General features: G+C 41.0%; 1 protein-coding gene across 1 annotated transcript in view; it reads left to right on the forward strand.

Annotated features, from left to right (window-relative positions):
* The window catches only part of KCTD16 (potassium channel tetramerization domain containing 16), a 260449-nt gene extending 239569 nt beyond the window's left edge, over positions 1 to 20880 (forward strand). The window contains exon 2 of the mRNA XM_024752426.1: positions 20398 to 20880. Coding sequence (XP_024608194.1) covers positions 20398 to 20852 — 455 coding nt within the window. The 3' untranslated portion in view covers positions 20853 to 20880. The remainder of the gene's footprint in view (positions 1 to 20397) is intronic.
* The last annotated feature ends 1593 nt before the right edge of the window (positions 20881 to 22473 follow it).

Raw genomic sequence — 22473 nt, forward strand, 5'->3', positions numbered from 1 at the left:
TGGGAAGGGGCGGGGCGGGGGAGGGCCCCCCGCCCCCCAAAAAAAAAAAAAAAAAAGGGACTTGAAATATATCCCACTTCTCTAGTTTTCCTCTCACCTTGATGTTGGAAAGAAGCTGTTTCACCCTAAGCTGTCAGTCTCTCCTCCCCACTTCACTACGTGTTTACTGTGTGTGTGGATTTTCATAGGAGACTCTTGAAGCAAAAATGCCTTAAGAGAAACAATGATAGAATTTAGCATCAGAAGCACCCAATTTGAGGCCACACTAAATGTGGAACCTTGGGAAAGGCCCTTAATTAATGTGAATCACAATTTATTAATTTGGCAAGTGGAAGAAAGAATCCTTTCTTTCACAGGTTAAAGATTAAATTGTGGTTATATCTGTATGAAATCCACTAACAAACTATTAAGCCTCGAGTAATTGTTGTTACTGTTTACCATTTTCATCATGGTAGAATTCTTTACGGGCCAGTGAAAGAGGTATTTTGGGCAGAAGCGGAGGGGTGCTTACATCAAAATTCTAATATCATACCCTATAGTAGCTACCTACTCTCCTGGTTTTAGGCTGGCCTTAAACTAGGACTGAGATTTTTAAATGTACCAACCCTCTGCGAGAGTTAATTTCTCTAAGGTCTCAGAGGTGGCCCCCTCTGACTTCAGTATGACCTCATGGAAAAGATATTCAGTGTACTATTGAACCCAGACTCAGTAAATTTAGCAGATGGGGATAAGACATGGAGGATTGAACGCTCAGATTTCTTTTGATAAGAAATTGACACACCATTGTTCTAACTGGTATTCTAGCCATGCTGGGGAAATCAATGGTGAATCAGTAGACCCTAAGCACATACATGTATATGTCAGCTCTATGCTTGTCTTAAATCCTTATGCTATGCATTATTTTGCTGCATAAGTTAGAATTGAGGAAGTTACCCATCCAACCAGTCTCTACCTCATTTTCTTTCAGTATAAATTACGTTTTTAGGGCTTCCCTGGTGGCGCGGTGGTTGAGAGTCCGCCTGCCGATGCAGGGCACGCGGGTTCGTGCCCCGGTCACAGATGGGGATAAGACATGGAGGATTGAACGCTCAGATTTCTTTTGATAAGAAATTGACACACCATTGTTCTAACTGGTATTCTAGCCATGCTGGGGAAATCAATGGTGAATCAGTAGACCCTAAGCACATACATGTATATGTCAGCTCTATGCTTGTCTTAAATCCTTATGCTATGCATTATTTTGCTGCATAAGTTAGAATTGAGGAAGTTACCCATCCAACCAGTCTCTACCTCATTTTCTTTCAGTGTAAATTACCTTTTTAGGGCTTCCCTGGTGGCGCAGTGGTTGAGAGTCCGCCTGCCGATGCAGGGCACGCGGGTTCGTGCCCCGGTCCGGGAGGATCCCACGTGCCGCGGAGCCTGTGCGTCCGGAGCCTGTGCTCTGCAGCGGAAGGGGCCACAACATTGAGAGGCCCGCGTACCGCAAAGGAAAAAACAACTTTACCCTTATCTTCCATAAAATCAAAGCATTCATAAAACTAGAAGTACCCATACCAACTTTATATTTTGTTTTCGTCACACGGACATGGTGCCAATCAACTTTGTGTTTTCTAAGAGAGTGTGTCCTTGTTATTATTATTAATTATTATTAATACTCCTCTATCTTCTGCTCCTGATAATATTCAGGGAATGTTGATTCTTCTCTCAGCCAACTTTTTCAGGAGGTGCCCAAATTATGAATGGGTCACATTTCTGCAATTATATAAACATTGAATCTATATGATATTTCCTCATAGAAATAATGCTAAAGTTTGTGGTTAGGTCCCTAATTAGATGTCAGAAGCTTTTTAAAGTCATTACAATTTCTATGGGAAGTCTTGGGATTTCATATATAAAGATCCCTTGTTGATAAATCAACTCTGAGAAGGAAGCTCCTCTCAAACCTGATTCTCTTTTCACTAAGCTGGTGGTGTGAGATGCCTTCTTCCCCTTACCAGGGGTTTCTTTGCCTGGGTCATATCTTTTTTCTGGGTTAAGCCAAGTTTTAATTCCTTTTAAGAGAGCATTGGGCTTGGGCTTTTTATGGTCTTGATGGAGAGATGTTCATAATAACAAGTAAATTAACAAACAAACAAAAAACAATAGACTTGAAGTTTCAAGCCACCAAAAATGGTCCATCCGGGGAGTGATTGTGCTACCATTTTCTTATAGACCTCAACACCATAACACCATGTTTTGAAGTAACCACATTCTGAAGGCACTGAAGCAGTTTCCACCTTCTGCTTGAGATTTCCTCCTTTTTCTTGTCAAATATCTGAGATGACGGGGACCCTGCACCTCATCATTCTTGACATTTTTTTCTAATAAGGAAGAAAGTAATGATACTAATAAAGTATCATTAAATATCTGGTAAAATCTTTGAGGAAATTTAGAGCCATAAAAGACTACTCCACCTAAGCTTTCCTGGAATAGGAATATGGTGATATAAATAATGGCCAAAGCCAGTGCAACACGGTGATTCACTCAATTGAAACTTTTTGGGTTGGTATCTAGCACGTGCAAATATCCTTGTAGGCGTTGCAGATACAGCGGTAGGTAAAAGAGACAACAACCACTTGGTCTCAGGGAACTCATGTTCTTGAGCATATCAGGAGCCTTAAGTTTTGAGATGACTGCTACAAGCATTGGTCGTAGGAGGTCACAGACTGCCTGCTGTCTGAGTGGCCCCACCTCCAGCATTTCCCTGTGACTCATAGCATGCCCTTCCTCCTTTCCATCAACATGGCAGCATTGAGGAGGGGCACAGCCCTGAGTCTGGAGCAGATGGGAGAGATACAAGTGGGAGAGTCTCACTCAACTTTCTTTTGCTTCTACATGGCCCCCTCCCTTCCAAAGCAGGAGACTCCTTCCCCTTAACCAGAATTTATCTCCATGCCTCCTGGGTTACTGAGTATGGTACCTCAGCAACATATGAGAAGAAGGAGGTACATTCAACTTCTGCAACCGTACCTATCTTTACTGGAGAATAGAGCATTGACCTTGATGGTTGAATGAGGGAGCCAGGGATTGTAGCAGCTTAAACGATTTGTAGTGGGGTGAAGGAAGGGGAAGGGATGTTTCTAGGTAGGACTGGCAATATTCAGAGAGTATTTAAGTATTGGAGTAGAATCTTTGGTAGCTTTTGCTTTTTAATAAAGGGACTTGCACAAATGGGAGTGCATCAGTCTGGGGATGTCTGAACATAGGTGCAGCTCTCGAGGCATAATTGTCTTGGTGCCCTGTGTCAGTGCCTGATTCTCCTGCTACAATGTCAAAGAAGGGAAATTTGTTTGCAGCATTAGAAATACTATAAATACAAACTTGATTCACAGATAATCTGCAGCCATTGCCATGTCTCATATTATGCCATTTTAAAATTGTGCCAAACTTCCATGATCCTCTACTCATAGAAATAAATATTTGGTATACACACATTATCTTCAAATTATAGGAACAAGAAGATTCTTTTGGAATTTAACCCTTTTCTTTAGGTATATCTAAAAAAGCATGTATAATTCTTTATATGCATAGGCTATTTTAAATTCTCTGTATATTTTCACTATTTTTAATTCTTTATATACTTCTGTCGTATGCACAAACCAAAAAGTATAACTGTGCTGCGGTTTAGAACAATAGGGATAGCATCAGAGTAGTGTATGACTTTTTGACCTTTAACGCTTACATTTTAACTTAAAATACACGTATGCTTTTCTTTTAACTAAAATTTACTACGACTGAAAACGTAACCTGCCTCCCAACTCAGTGTGTACTTCTGTTTTCTCTCTGACTTGCTCTATTGCTTTTTTTTACTGTCCATTCGTTCCCTTCCCCCGCCCCTCACACACACAAACACACACACCCAATGTATCCCAGGCTAGACTCATTAGGGGCACGTTACAGTACAATTTGACTATCAAACTTCTCTTGCCTATTTCTCATTCAGCTGAGGAAGATACACCGCCGTGGTCTCAGGTTTACTCTTCATTTTCCTTAATGCACGATTCAGTGACTTATTTGACTAGTGAATGTATTTTTGATGGATCCATCGAGAGTTGGGTAGATCTCGGCTTTTGAATTTATTTTGGCAACACTTTCTGTGATACTATACCACATTTCTTTTTTCCTGGTGAATGGAAAAAGAAACAAATAGCCTCTTGTAATGACTGTACAGATGAGTATTTGAAAAGATAGACACTTAGAAATTGTCTTTCCCACAATATTCTTTTACACCTTATGCTACACAGACTTTTTATTCAAAAGTGGTGTTTGAAGATCTGAGAGGAGGGGGAATGCAGAAATTTTCTAAACAAAGTATGCATATAGCCATAGATCGAAAGTAGTTTAAGCTTCAAGTGAGGTAGTTAAGAAAATAATGAAGCTTGCTCAGATGAAGTACAAACTTGTGATGGAAAGGCAGTAATCACTGGGATATGTGTATTTAAATGTAATGAGTACTTAGTGAATCTGTCATCAGATAGCCTAGTTGATTAAAAGATGATTCATCTATTTGTTCACTCCATTGACGGGAGTGAAGTGAAGTGGCCCTTACGTGCCAAATACTCTGCTTTTCTATGGGGTTAGAAAATGAATAAGCATGGTCCCTGCTGGTAAGGGACCCAGAGTCTGATGTGGGAGCCACTCACAGAGTACAACACGGCACTGTAAGTGCAGGAGAGAGGTGCCCCAGGTGAAAGGGCAGATGAGGGGTCAATAACTCGACCTCTAAGGGCATTGGGTTGGGCTTGGTGTAAATCAGGAGACTTTCTGGAAAAGGTGCAACTAAGCTGACTCTTCCTTGATTAGTCACTCAGACAAAGGGAAGAGGAGACAGGAAAGATATTTAGGCAGAAGGGACAATCTGAGTAAAGTCAATGAGGCAAGAAGCCTCATACACAAAAACTAAGGAATGAGTAAAGAGCATGGAAGGAGACCAGTTTAAAGAGAGAATCAAATACCAGATCAAGAGTCCCTTTTGTCCTGTGAAGGAGAGTAATCCAGTGTCAATGAGACCAAACTGAAGGCTGAAAACAAGAATGATAACAATACCAAAGGTACAAATTCTACCTCAAAGTTAAATGCCGTGATATTATTATTATTTTGCAAAATATCTTCATGGATATTCTTATTTGACAGAGAGAACCTAGCAAGCTGTAAGTAGGGTAATAATACTGTCAGAATTAGGGATGAGAGAAATATAGGGATTTTAATAATTTGGCCAAGGCCTTATAAATTGTTGGAACCATATCAGGGCTGGGGCATGGGTCTCGTACCACGACTGGTGCAGCATACCGCCTGCCCATGGAACCAAGGCATCTTAGCTCAAGGGCTGCTATTGGTCCCATTTTACAGGTGAGCAAAACAAGGTTCAGCAACTTGCTTAAGTCACACAAGCGACACGTAGAAGTGCAGTGACACTGAGATTTGTTGACGTCACAGCCCAAGCTCATCACCACCGTGCGTAACTGCCTTTCTCATGTACTGCTCCTTGATGTACATAACACCTGTACTGTACTGTATGTGAATTGTTGGTATTAAATAAACCATATGGAGATTTCTTTCTCTGTTCCAAGAATTCTGCTGCAGAGGCTGCTGTTCTATAGCTAAAGAAACCCCATCCTAGAATGTTTACTAACTAGTCCTTGGTCCTGCTGTCAAAACAGAAAGAAAGAGAGAAAGAGAGAATAACAAAAAGCCGAACGTGTCAGATCCTAATGGAACTTGGTTTACTGTTTAATTCAGCTTCAGGGGTGGGGCTGTCATGGAAATCTATTCGAAACTGCCCCTTGAATAAAAACCTAATGTACAAACCAAAGGGATGCTATAAAGCTGAACACACTGAAAACCTGTTAATTTTCAGCAGTGTTTGAACTTCAGGTTTGGCTTCTGTTCCCAAGAACCTGACAGGATGCAGGGCTGTCTTCTTGCATTTCAATGTGTTTGCAGCTATTTTCTCTCTCCCTGTTGTAGAGGATGTACAATCAGGTATTAAGATGTGACAGGATGATGGAAATGAGAAAGTGAAGAAGGCACATGGGAAGGCAGTAATTAACTGGAATGCATATTTATCATCGTCTGTCATTGTTTACAAACAATATAATGATTCCTGATGGTGAAATTAAACTCCAGGCTTCCAGTTTGTGAAGTCAACCAAACAACCCCAGCAGGTGCAGATCAGCAGAAGGACTAACCAAGTAAGTGTTCTGATGTACAGGATAAAGCTGGAGACATCTCTCAAAAACTGAGTGATTGTTGAAGATTTGAATAGTCTGTATATTGGGATGCCTTAACCATTGATACAACCGTGGCATAATGGGGGAAGAACTGGACTTAGAAACAGAAAAATTCTCCACTCTAATACCCAGCCTAGACAAATCCTTTGCTTTCTGAGCCTCATTTTCCTCATCTGTAAGACAGGAATGAGGACATCTGTCTCATAGAGTCCCTGCTTTCCATCTCCGTTCCTAGAAGTCACCCCCATGAGTCATGTCTGGACTCTGTAATAACACCCTAACTGGCTTTTCTACCTTCATTCTTACTCACCTATAATCTCTTCTCTAGAGAGCAGCATGAGTAAGCTTGTAACAAAGATAAATTAGATCGTGTAATTCCTCTGTTTAAACCATCCTTCTCATTGCCCTACATAACTCCTGAGCGTAGCCTTTGTAGTTCTTTACATTTTGGCCACTGTCTCTCTCTTCAACTTCGTTTTCTGAAATTCTTCCTCTCTCACCATATTCAAGCCATGCATGTCTTCTTTCTGTTCCTTGCATATTCTTCCTTATTCCTACTTCAGGACCTTTGCATCTGATGTTTCTTTGGCTTATAATGACTTCTACATGATCTTCATAGACTGGCTTCTTGTGGACAATAGGTTCCCACTCAAACATCAACTTCTCTGGAGATGCCATCTGACCATTCTATCTGTTGATTACAACTCTCTCACCCAACTCACTCCATCATATTATCCTGTTTTATTTTCTTCAAAGCCCTCATCACTACCTGAAATTTTATCTTTTACTTGTTTAGTGTTTATCTTCCTTACTAGAATGTAAAGTACCAGTGACCAGCTGTGTACCCATTGCCTAAGAGTGCAGTCAAATATTAGTTGAGTGCTGAGTGAATAAGTGTGAGGATCAAATGAGGTATAAAAAATGGAAATGGTTCTATAATCTATCAAGTGTTTTACAAATACTAGGTTTTTTCATTTCTTCTCGCCTGTTAAGTCATGACTCTTCTCAAATCTTTGTCAAAATGGAACAAGCATAATTTTCAGCCAGGAACTCTTCCAAATGGGAACTTACTTTCCAGGAACTTACAATTTAATGAAAGACAAGATTAGCATGAAGAGTAAAATAAATTATTTTTATGAAAAAATTGACGATAGCCTATATTCATTTGCTAAGGTCAGTTTTTTTCTTTTGTACCATACCACCCCATGTAACTATATAGCTGCATGTATGTCACATAGAATTATTGTATAGAATTAGAGGAGAAGCATGGAAAAAGGAAATTTGAAATACTGTTGATGTGGGGAGAGAGCAAGATTTTTCAATTTGGAATTTCTACAGGCCCATAAGAATTCTCAAATTTAACTAATTATCTTCATCCTACTCCCTTCTGCCCTTAGTCTCTTCCTTTTCCTGGCAGCTTTTCATATATCTGTTGGCCATTTGTATGTCTTCTTTGGGGAAAAAATGTCTATTCAGTTCCTCTGCCCATTTTAAAATCAGAGTGTTTCGTTGTTGTTTGTTTGTTTTACCTGTTAAGTTATATGAGTTTTTAAATATTTTTTTGGATATTAACCCCTTATCAGATATATGATTTTCAAATATTTTCTCCCATTCTGTAGGTTGCCGTTTAATTTGGTTGGTTGGTTGTTTTGCTGTACAAAGTCTTTTTAGTTTGATGTAGTCCCACTTACTTTTTTGCTTTTGTTGCTTGAGCTTTTGGTTACACAACCCAAAAAAGTCATTGACAAGACCAATTGTCAAGGAACTTTTACCCTATGTTTTCTTCTAGGAGATTTACGGTTTCAGATCCTATGCTTAATACTTTAATCCATTTTGATTTAATGCAGCCTCTATCAAAATCCCAATGGCATTTTTCACAGAAATAGAAAAAAAATCATGAAATTTATACAGAACCACAAAAGACCCTGAATAACCAAAGCAATCCTGGTTTTAAAAATAAATAAATAAACAAAGCTGGAGGCATCAAGACATCACAGTCCCTGAACTCAAATTATATTAAAAAGTAATAGTAATCAAAACAGTATGACAGGTATGCCACTTGCATAAAAATAGACACAGACCAATGCAACAGAATCAAGAGCCCAAAAATGAACCTTCATATGTATGGTCAACTAATTTGACAAGGGAGCCAAAAAAAAAAAAACCACACAATGGGGAAAGGATAGTCTCTTCAATAAATGGTGTTGAGAAAACTTTATAACCACTTGCAGGAGAATGAAATTGGACCTTTATCTTATACCACTCTTTTGGTTATCTTTTTTAAAAGCTCTTTCCTTTCTACAGTATTTTCCAAATGTTAACAATCGAGTGTGTTACTAAGGGTCTAATTATTAATGCAAAGGGAATAATATATTTAATAACCAGGGGCCAAGCAATGTAGTATTCAAGAATCTCACAATCTAACTTCCCCGTGGTTATCACAGGGATCATATTTTCCATCCCCTTTGGTCTGGAAATCATTAGTGCTAATTTATGTTGATAGCACTCCATTGCATTCATTGCTTATTGGATACATCTGTCAACCACTTGAATATCTGTTTTAAGTGAATTAACCATAAAAGTAATGGTGGGATCCACCATGAAAGATATTTCTCCCTATAAGAAGGGTGAGTTGGGCAATCTTATGAGGTTGTGCATTTGTTTGTAATTAATATGATTTAACAAAAAAGGCAAATCATATATAAAGGAGTAATAGTGAACTATCATCACAGAACATAATATACCCCCTCTTTTAGGAATTCTTGTTGCCCTTAGAGCAACAAGACATGACATGCTGGTCATATAAGGCAATCTTTGCTCCAGAGCCAAGAGGAGGAAAACTTCCCTTAATCATTCTGTTCATCAGCGGTGCTTTCCTAAATATTATAAATTATGCGAATGGAATCGATTCTTTGGTAAATAGCCCATGAGAGTAGAAAGTAGAGACGTTGGTTAGGTAATATGAAGTTGGGCTGTGGGTAGACTGTCTATTGAAAGAAAAGCAGAAAGACGGGAGATGACCTATAAAGTATCTTTATTGAAACTACCCTTTAAATATTTTACAACTGTGATTGATATGAACATCGTTAATTTGGGTATCAAAGTAATTATCTTTTTAAAAAATATCCAATGTGTATTGAATATATTCGAGGCACTGTTATCATGCTAGAGACAAATTCTCACCCTCCTACTGGAGCAGTATTGTTATTTCCAACATTTTCAGATGACAAAAACTGCTAGTCACCAGCGGAGTTGTGACCTATTCCTGTTTCTTTGACGCCAAAGCCCAGTTTCTGAACCACTAGGCTTTACTACCTGCCTCATTGTGGAAATTGTGGGATCAGACTGCCTGAGTCTGCATCACAGCTCGTCTCTTAAAGCCTTTTAGTTGCTTAACCTCTGTGTACCTCAGTTCACTCTCCTGTAAAATGTGAATGACAGTAGCGCTCACTTCATAAGGATGTTGTAAATCTCAAATGAGATTCTGCAGGGAAAGTGCAGAATAGCACCTGGCATGTAGTAAACACTCAGTTTAATGTTGTCTATTATTATTACGTGATAGGAATATAGGCTCTGGCTATATGGGAAAATCCTAGATTAAAGCCATCTTTGTCCCATTTTGAAATCCTAATTAAAAGAAGAGTAATTAATCAGTGGCCAATTGGCAGAGATCCATGTTCAGTTGGAGCTGCTACATTCTGTAAATCTTTCTTTTCTGTTATCATCTGAAGACAGCCTGGTGAGAATAAGGTGCTCTTTTCATTTTATGAAAAGTGAAAGGGCAACTCCATTTCCTTCATTTCCTTTCTTTGGCCTTCTTTTGGAACTTACAGTGAATGGAATGGTTAGGTCTCTGCCCAATAAGCTCCTTTCAAAAAGATATCATTTCACTGAAACATCACAAAATACCGATGGAACAGGAGTTAGTCTTGGAGTCAGATCTACCAAATATCAAATCCTGGTGTCATCTTTTATTAGCTTTGTGACTCATGGGCAAATGAGTCGACAAGTATGAAATTCGGTTTCCTCATTAATGAAATGGGAATCATATTAACCACAGAGCAGTGGTTCTCAACTAAAGGTGATTGTAGTTGTCGTGCCTGAGTGGCAGAGGTGCTACTGACAGCTAGAGGGGAGAAACCAGGGATGCTGCTTCACAGCCTACAATGCCCAGGACGGCCCCCACATCAGTCATACCGAGGTTGAGAAACTCTGCCTTCGTGTTGTTGCTAGAATAAAATAAAAATATTTGTAAAGCACTTAGACCACCTCTGACATGTGGTCAGAGCTCATAATTCAGTAATGTCGTTTGCAGGGAGTTACTAATGTGAGTTCCCAGGCTTCCTCTGTCAGGTCCAGGCATTGTGATAAACTCATTCACACGGAGGTGTCAGACTCATTCTTCCATCAAGGGTGTGTGCAGTTTAAAAGCAGGCCTTTTAGATGCTGATTCTGAGTAAATCCCTATGATGAAACGCCAGTCTCCCTAGCGCCTGGGGAAGTTTGGTCCCCACGCACCTCCTCTTTCCCCCAGGGAGGTGGGAATTCATCACCGTAACTATTTACCTCTTTTCACTGGTTTTGAAGATTCAATGAGATGATACAGGTAAAGTGTCCAGCACTGTGTACGGCATAGGGTAGGTGCAAGCGTAGGTCAGTGTTAGCATCACTTAGTGTCTGTCTGACTTTCTGTCTGTCTCTCTCCATTAGGCATGTGGTCATATTAGAGGAATCTGCTTTCTCCAGATTGCTCTGCCCTGTGTTTATCTTCACTGTGCTCAATAATGGTCTCTTCCTGAGAGCTTTTCTCCCCCAGGCGATAGACTCTTCAGATACGAAAACCTCTCCACTTGGGTCTGATTTTGCCTACATGGCTCTACACCCTCCCAGCTCCGTCCCTGGCAAGGTCCCAGACAGGCTCCAGACCTGGAGCTGGGCTTTGACACTATTGCTAGGACTCTTTCTCTCTCCTCATTGTAAACAAGCGTGCTCAGTGGCCTCTAAGGTCCCTTCCAGGTCTCGCACTCCGTGATTCTGTCTACAGTGAGTTCTGCACTACATCCTGATTGGCTTTCTCACCCTCTGAAGTTTTCTGGTTAACTCCGACTTCAAAGCAGTTTATGACTTGTAAGTGTTCTAAGACAGTTATTTTATCTGTGATTCTCAAAAAATTCCCAGGGTACTCTGGCTCTTGGACAACTGATCTGGGTTAATTTGGCTTTTTTTTCTTTTACCAGGAGAATCAATAGAAATGTATGTTTGCATTTACCCATAAGCCATATATTATTGTGTTTTGATTTTCCCCACTTTGAGGAGGTATCATATATTGGTTGGTTGTTGAAAATTCATTAAACAGTATTAGCAAATATTAAATCTTAATTAAATGGCAAAGGGCTTTTTTTCCCTGTGCTAATTAAATGTATACTTGAAACACTGTTGATTGCTACCAGGGCAGCCTGGGTAGAACAGAAGATGGTTGGAGGGGCGTGACATACCCCACACATCAGGAATGTACCAGAGCTCTTCATCCTTCATTTAGTCATTTTCAGTTCTTTCCAGTGAACTCGGGGAAGGGAGCTGAGATTTCTCATATAAATATAATGATTTTTTAAAAACCTATGAAAACCCGGATTTTCAAGTTGTTCGATCAGGCGGTTACTTTGAAAAGTTACCAAAGGGATGGAAAAGTTACCACTGGGACTGTCATGTCTTAAAGTCCACACTTTAACCCTTTTGGCCTATTAGTATTTTTAAATATCTCTAGTAGAAAGTTCTCGTGATATTGAATAATATGTCCACCAAAAAGAGCAGAGGCTTTGCGTTAAAAGAGACCTAGACTTGAATTCTTTTTTTTCTTATCAAAACCAGAAATTTATTTCTTAAGTTCTGGGGGCTGGAAGTCTAAGATCAGGGTTCTTAATCTGCCACATGTAGACTCTGCAACTTTGGGTCAGATAATTTAACCACTCTGAGCTACAGTTTTGTCTTCCTCAAAAAGGAAAGATAGTAACAATCCACCTGTAGAGTTACTGTGAAGATTAGCTAAGCACAATGCTAGGCACATAGGAGTCCTCAATAAATGATATCTATTATTATGCTTAGTTTCTGGTTTTGGAGGTAGAGCTATTGTCTTATTTATTGTTGGAATAACTATGTACAACAGGTGGCAGTATTGCCTTAGTATGTCTCTTGAGAGTGTTAGTCAAATTTGTCGGGACTAGTGTAGCAAAGAGGCTATGATTCCAGAAAAAAAACAAGTCACCAACAAAGTAGCTTAGAAAACTAACAGTACTTGTGCCCTAAAGCACTGGCCAATATTAGTGGTAGAATTGTACAAGTGTTAAGAAGATGACAGAGGTAAACTAGACAGAAATTAAAGGTGTTAATATGAATTTGATATAGTTTTCAAGACTTTTATTGTAAGTAACACAAAATTACCTTTGACTAGATTAAGCCAACAGAGAATTTCTTGGCTTGTAAAATTATAATGCTGGGAACGGGGCCAACTTGTGATACCACTAGATGTAGGGCTCTGTCTCTTTGTCAGCTTTGCCTGTCCTGCTTGGCTTCTTCATGCATGAATATTCTCTCGAACTGGTAAGGAAAATAGCCAGTGAACTCACATCCTCCTGGTTTGGTACATCCCACATCATAAGGCAGATACTACCCATAAGTTCAAGTAAAACAGTCACAGTGGGGACTCCGATTCACCCAGCTTGGCTCACTTGACCGTGCCTGAATCATCCACTACAGCTGGGAGATGGTAAGTTCACATTTGGTCCATGTGTCCTCCCCTTATGGCCAGACGTGGCACCATGGTTGACAGCCCCTTCAGGATGTGATAGGGAAGAGGCAGTTCCCTAAAGGAAAAGAAGGGTGGTTTTACTGGAAAAGGGGGACATGCAAACCCTGTAATAATTTCATATACATTTCATTCTAAGAGATAAAATACTCTGAGATATTGATTGAGAGGAGTTGTAGCAGAACTTATTATTTGGGGGACTTGTTCAAGTTTATGAAAATTGGTGAAGAAAAATATAAAAGCAAGTCCCAAGACTGGGGGGGAAGAGAGATCAGATGGGCCACAGAACTCCCTATGAAATAGGCAAATAAGGACTTTGGGGACAGGAGTAATTCAGTATGATCTTAGCTGAAAAATGCTGAGACTTAAAAGGAGGAAATACAGTAAAGAGGAGGAAAGCAAGAGAAGGACAAAAGGCCCTGGAGAATGTGAAATAAATGTGTCATCAAGGAGCACTTGAAAGAGCAAGGCAGTAGGCCAGAAAGTTAAAGGTCAGGATTACAGACTTATACACACGATCGCATTGCTTTATTGAGAGAGACACCTCACAGGTGAAAAGCCTGAGCTAGGAGGGTGTCTGAGCATCACCAAAGTGGAAAATTATGTGACTAGAGACCATAGTTGAGTGGTTAAGAAAGTTCATTTTTACTGAAGTTGTATAATGCCTTTGGGAATTTTGGGATATTAATAAATGATTATGAGTGACGGTCAATTAGAAAATCTGTATATACAGTTATTCAGTTCTGGATGGATTTTGCTGTTATCTCTGTTGATCAGCATGTTATATGTTTTTGTCACATGCATATAAATGTCTAGTGATATGCATAAATATTTTCCATTTTGCAGGTCAGTTTTTTCTGTCTTTTTTTTTTTTTCTTTTGGTGGAAGGTTTACTGCCTCTCACAAACCCTCTAAACCAAAAATGACTTTCTGTACACATCATCCATTTCCTCTCCCGTTCATTTTCATGCAGGTATTTCCTGCTGCCCTGGTAGCCTAGTGTTCATGTACCCTGGAGTGTGCATTAGAATTCAGAAGAGAACAAACGCAGGCTTTAACACAGGGAAACGGACATTAAACCAACCTAGAAACACATCCATAGTTATCATTGTGGTGGTGTGATAGAAACAGGTTGGAAGTTAGGACTGGCTTAAATTGGGTTGGGGGATGAATAGGTAAGGCGCTCTGAGAAAGGGATGGACAAAAAAGTGCTGAACAGGTGAAAGTCAGAAGAATAAGTTGCTGGTAGAGGGATGATCAGATGCAAAACACTTAATAAGGTATAAGAAAGGGCAGCTGGGCAGCAACTGAACTGAGATGATGTTGTTGTTGTTTTATAAATTTATTTATTTATTTTTGGCTGCGTTGGGTCTTCGTTTCTGTGCGAGGGCTTTCTCCAGTTGCGGCGAGCGGGGGCCCCTCTTCATCGTGGTGCGCAGGCCTCTCACTGTCGCGGACTCTCTTGTTGCGGAGCACAGGCTCCAGACACGCAGGCCCAGTAGTTGTGGCTCACGGGCCCAGCTGCTCCGCAGCATGTGGGATCCTCCCAGACCAGGGCTCAAACCCGTGTCCCCTGCATCAGCAGGTGGACTCTCAACCACTGCACCACCAGGGAAGCCCGAGATGGTGGTTCTTACTTCCATTCCCTAACTCCTCCATTTGCAGTCATGGTCCAGCAGGTCGAGAGCTGTGTCTTTCTTTTCTGTTGCATCCCTGGCGGGGTCTGTGTGCTGTTATTAAGCTGTTGTCTCTCGGCTTCAAACCCACCCCTCTCTACTGTGCTGTCTGACGCTGAGGCTGGGATTCAACTAACCACCCTTTTCATTGGCCAAGCTGGCTTCCTGTTAGATTCTGTCTGTAGGGGGCGCTAGAGGAAGACCGTAATAACAGGGGGAGAAGAAGGACTCCTTATTTGCTTCCTGCTCATCAGAATCAACTCAACTTTTATTTACCCCAGAAGCAGTTGGTTCCACTTCTCTTTTTTTTTTTTTTTTTTTTCTGTAATCCCCAGAGCCAGTCTTCTTCAGAGATACCAGGACCAGCAGTCATGGTGCCCTCCTCACATGCCTGGGTCTCACCTCCCATAGGATGCCTTTTGCCAGCATCTAGGTTCTAGTAACCCCCTCTCTTTTATTTGTCTCCCCAGCCCTAAGGGTGGTATCGGCCTCTTGCAGTCACTATCTTTGACTCCTCCAACATCTGTTTAACCAATTCCTTATATTAAATTCTCCCTGTTCAGATAACAGGTGGAATGTCTGTTTTCCTGACTGGCCCTGGCAGATGCGTGGGTGGTTTAACTGTCTGCTCTTGCCCAAACTTGCCATGTCTTAATGAGGATCCCCAGCTGGGTCCCTTCAAGGCCAAATGTCCCTGAGTGGAAAAGGTCAACCACAAGGAAGAAATGATTGTCAAGCTGGAAGATGTATTTTTCTCAGATGCTTGCACGGTCTGCCTATTCCCAACCTCCACTATGCAATATCTTTTCCAAGGTTAGCAGAATTATTAAAACATCAATTTGGGCATTATTGCCTTTTCATCTGGGACACCGAGAAAGTGTTTCAGCAGCCTTGATAAATTAAATCTGACCACCTAGCTCCCAGACTGGCAGGTTCCTACATCATTGACAGAGAAGACAGGGGAAAGCAGTTTTCCCAGTTGTTGCTGTAAATGATGTGCATTGTGTTCACAACCATTAGCAGGTGGAGAATTTGAAGTGTGGGTAGATTGCAGAGCTGCCTCTTTTAAAAATGCATAAGCACTTTGTGAGTTTTCTAAGTCGTGCTTCACGCAGTCCGGTTTGAATTTTTCATAGGGGAGAAAGATTCTGTTGTCTTTCCTCTTTTATTCCTTCTTTGTCAGTAAAGACTTAGGGCTACAGTGGAAAGGGGCCGAGTGTAATCATATAATTTTCTTGACTGGTCCTCAATTTTTCCAAGCTGTAAAATGTTGGAAGATTCAGTGTTTAAGGACTTGAGGCCATTGAGTTTCCTGCCGCTCACCATTTAATCCAAACTACAAATTTCCCTGGGCTCTGGGTTTAAATTTATTTGATGCGTCCTAAAGTAAATTTTTATCCTGGAAGACTCATCCATTTGTGAAATTCTAAGCACTGCACTTTGAAGGAACCTTCCTTCCAAAATGATCCCCTGGTCATATACTATGTTCCTGTCCAGTCCCAAATAGAGTCAGACATTATGAAATGCTCAGTGTACATTTTCCTGACGAGTCCAATTATAGCATCAGTGTTCTTCCCAACATCATGCTCCAGCCAGACCTAAGAATTGGTTTTATAGCGTGTTAGTGGAAACATAATCATCATATCTAACAAGCTCCTGATCTTTTTCGTTTATGTAGATCAGTGTCTGGCTTCTGGTAGAACAAATGTGGAACGTGTACACTGATTGAAATGCGTATTGGATGCCACAAACCGTGAAACATCTTTACCTTCATTAACTATCTCATTTAATTTTCCTAAAACCCTTATGAGGAAGATACTATTACTAGCCTTATTTTTCAGATGAGGAAACTGAGGCTCAGAGAGGTAAAGTAATTGATCCAAGCTGACATATTTCAGGGCCTGACTCTGGAGCCTGACATCTGTCTGCTACATTATCAACTTGATATAATTCAACACATGTGTCTGGCTCATTCATTTAATCATCAAACATTTATCAAACCTCTATTATGTGCCAGGCAGCAAAAGTGAAATCCAACAAACTCAGCAATGGTTTATTTAAAACTAAGGAAGAGCTATTAGGCTCTTTGACCAGCAACTAGTTAATACACCCCTCGAAAGGCAGTGGAGGTTTTGCTTTTTTAATATCAATAAATCAGACTTTCCTGGCAATGAAATGGCTTTCTCCCTATATCTGACTAATCAATTGTAACCTATTTTCTCCTCAAATGGAGAGATTTATTCCAGCCAGCATTGAAACCTCAGCAAATTGAGAGCAAAAGTATGTTGCAACCTGAAGTACCAAGGTATTTAGGAGATCATATTTTGCTGTAATTGGGGGGATCCTAGAATACCTAGAGTTACAGAACATACCTTTCATAGATGTATTTACACTTTCCACAACAGGTGAGTACATGTCAGTGGGACTGCAAGGGCGAAAGGCTTTTCTGTGTTCTGGTTTATAACATCTGTCTGCTGTGGTTAAATTCTCGGGAAGAGGGTGATCAGCCAGACACTGCTTCCAAAAAAGAAACAGTGTGGTTCTCTTCTCACGTTTGATTATTTTTCAAATTTCATAATGACTCTTCACGAAGCACCTCCAGCTAGACTGTGTTAATCCCATATTCTTCCTTGATTTCAACCTTAATATGTAGACTTCAGAAGCCATCTTATGAATTATCTTTCCAAAATAGTAAAACATTCAGATGTGCTCGTTAAATATTGAAACGTGGTAGTATGACAAGCTCCACTAAAATTAATTTGTTTCATTTCCCTTTAGTAGTGATAGCGCCTAGAATAAGTGGAAAGTAATACTTCTGTTTGCCTAGAAGCTGGTGGATCCCAGCTGACATTTAAATCCGTGATCATCCTGGCAGTCCAGGGAGGAAATAATGCATCTGTGCCAGGTTCTTGGCTTGGACAGATCTTGGAGGGCTGCGTGCAGTTTTCCACATGAATACACAGGACTCCCTCGCATGATGGTGTTTGCGTTGTTAAAATGCCTTTTAGAAAAGCCTAAGGTTTCCCTCCAAGTCTACTCAATGGAATGACTTTCAGGGGAAGGTAACTGCTGGGCAGAGAAACACAGGCTTGTATTTCGACCGGTACAGCAGGTTTTATGGCCAAAATATTTTGTCGTCTTGTTTTAAGGTAATAGGAGTACTCCAACACATCTCCTTCTTCGTCTCCTCTCTGTCTTTCTCCTGTTCCCCTTCTTTCTTTTTTTTTAAGGCTAAGTTCAATTTCTGAACTTTTCTCAAAAAAAAAAATAAATAAAACTAGATCAACTCTGGGTTGAGGTGATTACTTTTCCTTGGCCCAGTTAGCTGGAGCCATTTTTCCATGGAGTCATATTAGTATAGGGATGGTCAGGTTTGGAGAGGCAGAGGCAAAGTCTGCCTTCTGAAGGAGAAAAAACGTTCACCTCAGGGTCTGGGCTGGCAGACAGAAAGCATTTTCTGTTGCTGCTGTTTTCTGTTACCAGCTGGCACGTGTTGAACAGTTTCTCTGTTGCACGGAAGAGATTTGTTTGTAATAGCCTGAGATAAGTAGGACATTACTGCTGTGGTGATTCCTTCTAGCTAATGGGATTGTTGCCTTTCGTTTAATGGGTATATAAGTACAGGAATACTCAGTCACATTTTAAAAAGTGGTTCAGAAGAGCAGGTATACGTGAGAGAGACTTTTGGAATTGTGCTTTACAGGGACTTTTTTTTTTTTTACTATCTCAGGGGAAAAATGTATAAATTGCTATAAATATTTAAATCATTTAGCTATGTAGAGGGCAGGCATTGTAAAAGACGGCAGGATATAACTTTCCTAATGGTTTCCATTCTAGGGTTCCTCTACTTTGACCACATTAGAAATGACAATAAAGTGAGATCTTATTATCATGCGACTTATTATTTATGAGTATAAGATATAGTGCAAATCAAAACTAGGTCTCCTTTAAAACGTATAAACGTACCACATTATCCTTGTCCTCAATATTAGCATCATAAAGGGGATTGATTTCCCTTTTTTTTTTTTTTTTTGCGGTACGCGGGCCTGTCCCGCTGCGGAGCACAGGCTCCGGACGCGCAGCCTCAGCGGCCATGGCTCACGGGCCCAGCCGCTCCGCGGCATGTGGGATCTTCCCGAACCAGGTCACGAACCCGTGTTCCCTGCATCGGCAGGTGGCCTCTCAACCACTGCGCCACCAGGGAAGCCCTGATTTCCCTTTTTTTTATGGCTTAAGTGCAATGAACTATATGAAGTACCCAGCGTATAACATATGATCAGTAAACAATATTAAACTCATGACTCCAAGAAGACTGTGGCTGTTCAGAGGGTGGAAGGCTGGGAGCAGTGACTTATGTTTAGGAAATTGCTTTGTGCCATAATTGTGGATTTCCTAGTTTAGGGAGCCACCAACTGAGTATCTGATAGCTCAACGCAATGCTATGAATCAAGACTTAGGGAAATAGGGAGAGAGGAATTCACACTGGCTTAAATATATTGTAGTGGGTCATATAAGTGAAAGCTCATTGACAGGTCTAGCTTCAGGTATGGCTGGATCCAGGTATTTAAACGTTATTGTTAGGATAGTATTTTAATGAATTTCTACACTGTGACTTGAGCTATCTTCTGGGAGGACAACAAAGAACATTTCACCTTGTCCACCTCAGGGCACTCATGGTATAGTAGCTGAGATGCCTAAGGTAGAAAAGAACTATAACAAAATACGATATGTGCAATAATAGATGCATTTACAAAAGTAGACCATAACTCACAGGAAAAATTTAACAACTACTTCTGAGGATAGGTAAACAAGGATTCAGAGGGGAATGAAACCTTGAAAATTGTTTTGAAAGAGAAGCAGGAATTTTACAGACAGCCTTGGTTATAGTATTTGGGAGACCTGTATTCAGATCCCAGCCCTGCCATTTACAGGTAGTGCAAACTACAACAAGTTTCTTAAATTCCCAGGGTCTTAGTTTCCTTGTATGGAAACTGGGAGTGGAGCTACTGATTTCTTCGAATTATCATGAGGACCCGGTGAATTGATGCATGCACAGAGCTTACATGGGGGCCAGCACAAAGTAAGCCCTCCCTGACTGGTAGCTGTCATTCCACTCTTCTAGACTCCCCCTATTTACCTGGCTGCAATAACATGGGGCATTGGATTAGGGTTTAACATCAGCCACAGTAAAATCAGCTAGCAATTATTGAGCGCTTACTGCATGCCACACATTGCATTAAGAATTTCACTTGCCTTGTCTAAATCCACCCTACAGCTCTTGGAAGTGGGGAAATTACTATCCTCATCTCACAGATAAGGAAACTGAAGCTTTGAGAATTTAAGGGATATGCCAGTGTAGCAAGGTTAGTGATGGCATAGCTGAGTAACTGTCTGACTCCAGTGCCCATGGGCTGAAGCATTATGGTATATTCCTTGTCATGCAGCACGCCATCGTGAACTTGCTTCGCTCGATGAACTTGGGTACTCCTGTTGCAGCCCATTCCGTGCGCCATCCCATTTCTTCTAAAGACATGGTTGTGGATGCTCGTGTGTGTGTGTGTGTGTGTGTGTGTGTGTGTTCACATGCTGTGTTGTTACTCCACACTGAGCTACCTGGCATTCATCCCTTGGGTCCTGTGCTTCCTTGCAGGTGAGCCATCTCGGTGGTCATCCTCGCACTGTGATTGCTGCTGCAAGAATGGCAAGGGTGACAAAGAAGGAGAGAGTGGCACCTCTTGCAATGACCTCTCCAGCTCCAGCTGCGACAGCCAGTCTGAGGCCAGCTCTCCCCAGGAGACAGTCATCTGTGGGCCTGTGACGCGCCAGACCAACATCCAGACTCTGGACCGTCCCATCAAGAAGGGCCCCGTCCAACTGATCCAGCAGTCAGAGATGCGACGGAAAAGTGATCTGCTCCGGACTCTGACTTCGGGCTCCAGGGAGTCAAACGTGAGCAGCAAAAAAAAACCTGTTAAGGAAAAGCTCTCAATTGAGGAAGAGCTGGAGAAATGCATCCAGGATTTCCTGAAGATCAAAATCCCAGAGAGGTTCCCTGAGCGAAAACATCCATGGCAATCTGAACTTTTACGGAAGTATCATCTATAGTGGAGGGCGGGGGAGGTGGGAGAAGAAACAGATCGTGTCACCATTTTGAAGTAAACCTCCTGAAAGAAATTCATATTTGAAAAGAGAAACAATAACTAACAATACACGTTTGTTAGAATACAGTAGCCCATTGATATACTACTGCCTGTTTACCTAGTTCACCTTAACATGTCAATCCACAGGGTAGATTTCTTTCCAGATGTGGAAGTATAAGAATCTCTCTCGCTTCTTTTTGTTCTTTATTTGTTTGTTAACTTGGTCCCGTGTGCTGAGTATCTTACGTATAATGAGAGCCAGCTACATAAGTATAGCTGAGAGGCCTTGGGAATCATTTATCCCAAACTGGGTTTTGCTCTCCTCTTCTACCTCCCTCCTTTGAATGAGGATATGGTAGAGATCTGACCCATTGCCATAGGTCTGAATTTTTAAATGTTCCTTTTCCCTTTTGTTTGTGGGGTAAGGGGGGAATGGCAGATTTATATGACTTTTCACTCAAATCGATTATGTGCCAGTTTATATGGACTCCGTATGCATGAGTATTCGTGCAACACAAGCCCAACAAAGTGTGTATATACACACAGTGCACATGAGCCCAGGGCCTGGGCATCCTAAGAGGTATGCTTCTGCTCCCAGCAGCACCCTCTTAGAGTCCTGCAGACACAGGAGCCTCTGCTCTTATCTTAAAACCCTTCTGGGAAGATTTCCCAACCTCTCTTGGCAACAACCTTCATCATCAACAAATTACCTTCCTTATTTCAAAATTAACACCCTCAGGCTCCATTTTACTGCGTTGCTCTTTCCCTGCACTAGGAGAAGGTGAGAAGAGCTAGTCACATATTCTTTGTGTTTTTTTTAAAAAAACAAAACATCCCTAATCCGCAAAAACGACTGCAAAACGACCCCATGTGCAGCCTTCTCTACCCTGAGCTGAATTACCTTCCTTCTCGCAGTGTCAGAGTCCTTACTGCCCACATTTTCATCGTGTGGCCTTTTCACGTCATCCACGTTGAGTTCTCTGCATTCCCGTGTAGCTGTGGAAGTAAGAAAAACACACAGCACTTGGATGAGCGTCCAGCCTTTTGTTTTAAGAGGAAATTGTATTCCATACCCCTCCTAGTAATGTCTCATAACTTGTTCAAATTGCAGTGCTTCACTGTTACTTCCTTATATCCAGTTTCTTTTTTTTGCCTTTGGGATCTGGGGTTTGGCTGTGTCCATACTAGGATTTGGCTGTCGTTTCTGTGACGTCTGTGAACAACCCAGCTAGATAACTGAAGCTCTGAAATTAAGACTTTGGCTTTCTGAACTGTCTTTCTTGATTATATCCTTCACCTATATAGACACAGCCAAAAAGATACTGTTAACAGCCATCCATCCATGTGACTCTGTATTCTATTAACGTACCAATAGTTTTTTCATAGACTTGTGGTAAGTGAAGATTAAAGGGCAAGTTTTTACTTTCAGCGTTCCTTGTGCATTTCAGTGGGAACTGAAAATATAATTTGTCCATCATTAATTGTGTGCCAAGCCCTACTAACTTTTTTTTTTTACTGTGTGTGTGTGTGTGTGTATGTGTATATGTATCACAGGTAATAAAGGCAACTGGATGATGTTTGTAGGA

This window comes from Neophocaena asiaeorientalis, unplaced genomic scaffold (assembly GCF_003031525.2).
Source record: "Neophocaena asiaeorientalis asiaeorientalis breed wild unplaced genomic scaffold, Neophocaena_asiaeorientalis_V1.1 scaffold204, whole genome shotgun sequence".
Lineage (NCBI taxonomy): Eukaryota > Metazoa > Chordata > Mammalia > Artiodactyla > Phocoenidae > Neophocaena > Neophocaena asiaeorientalis.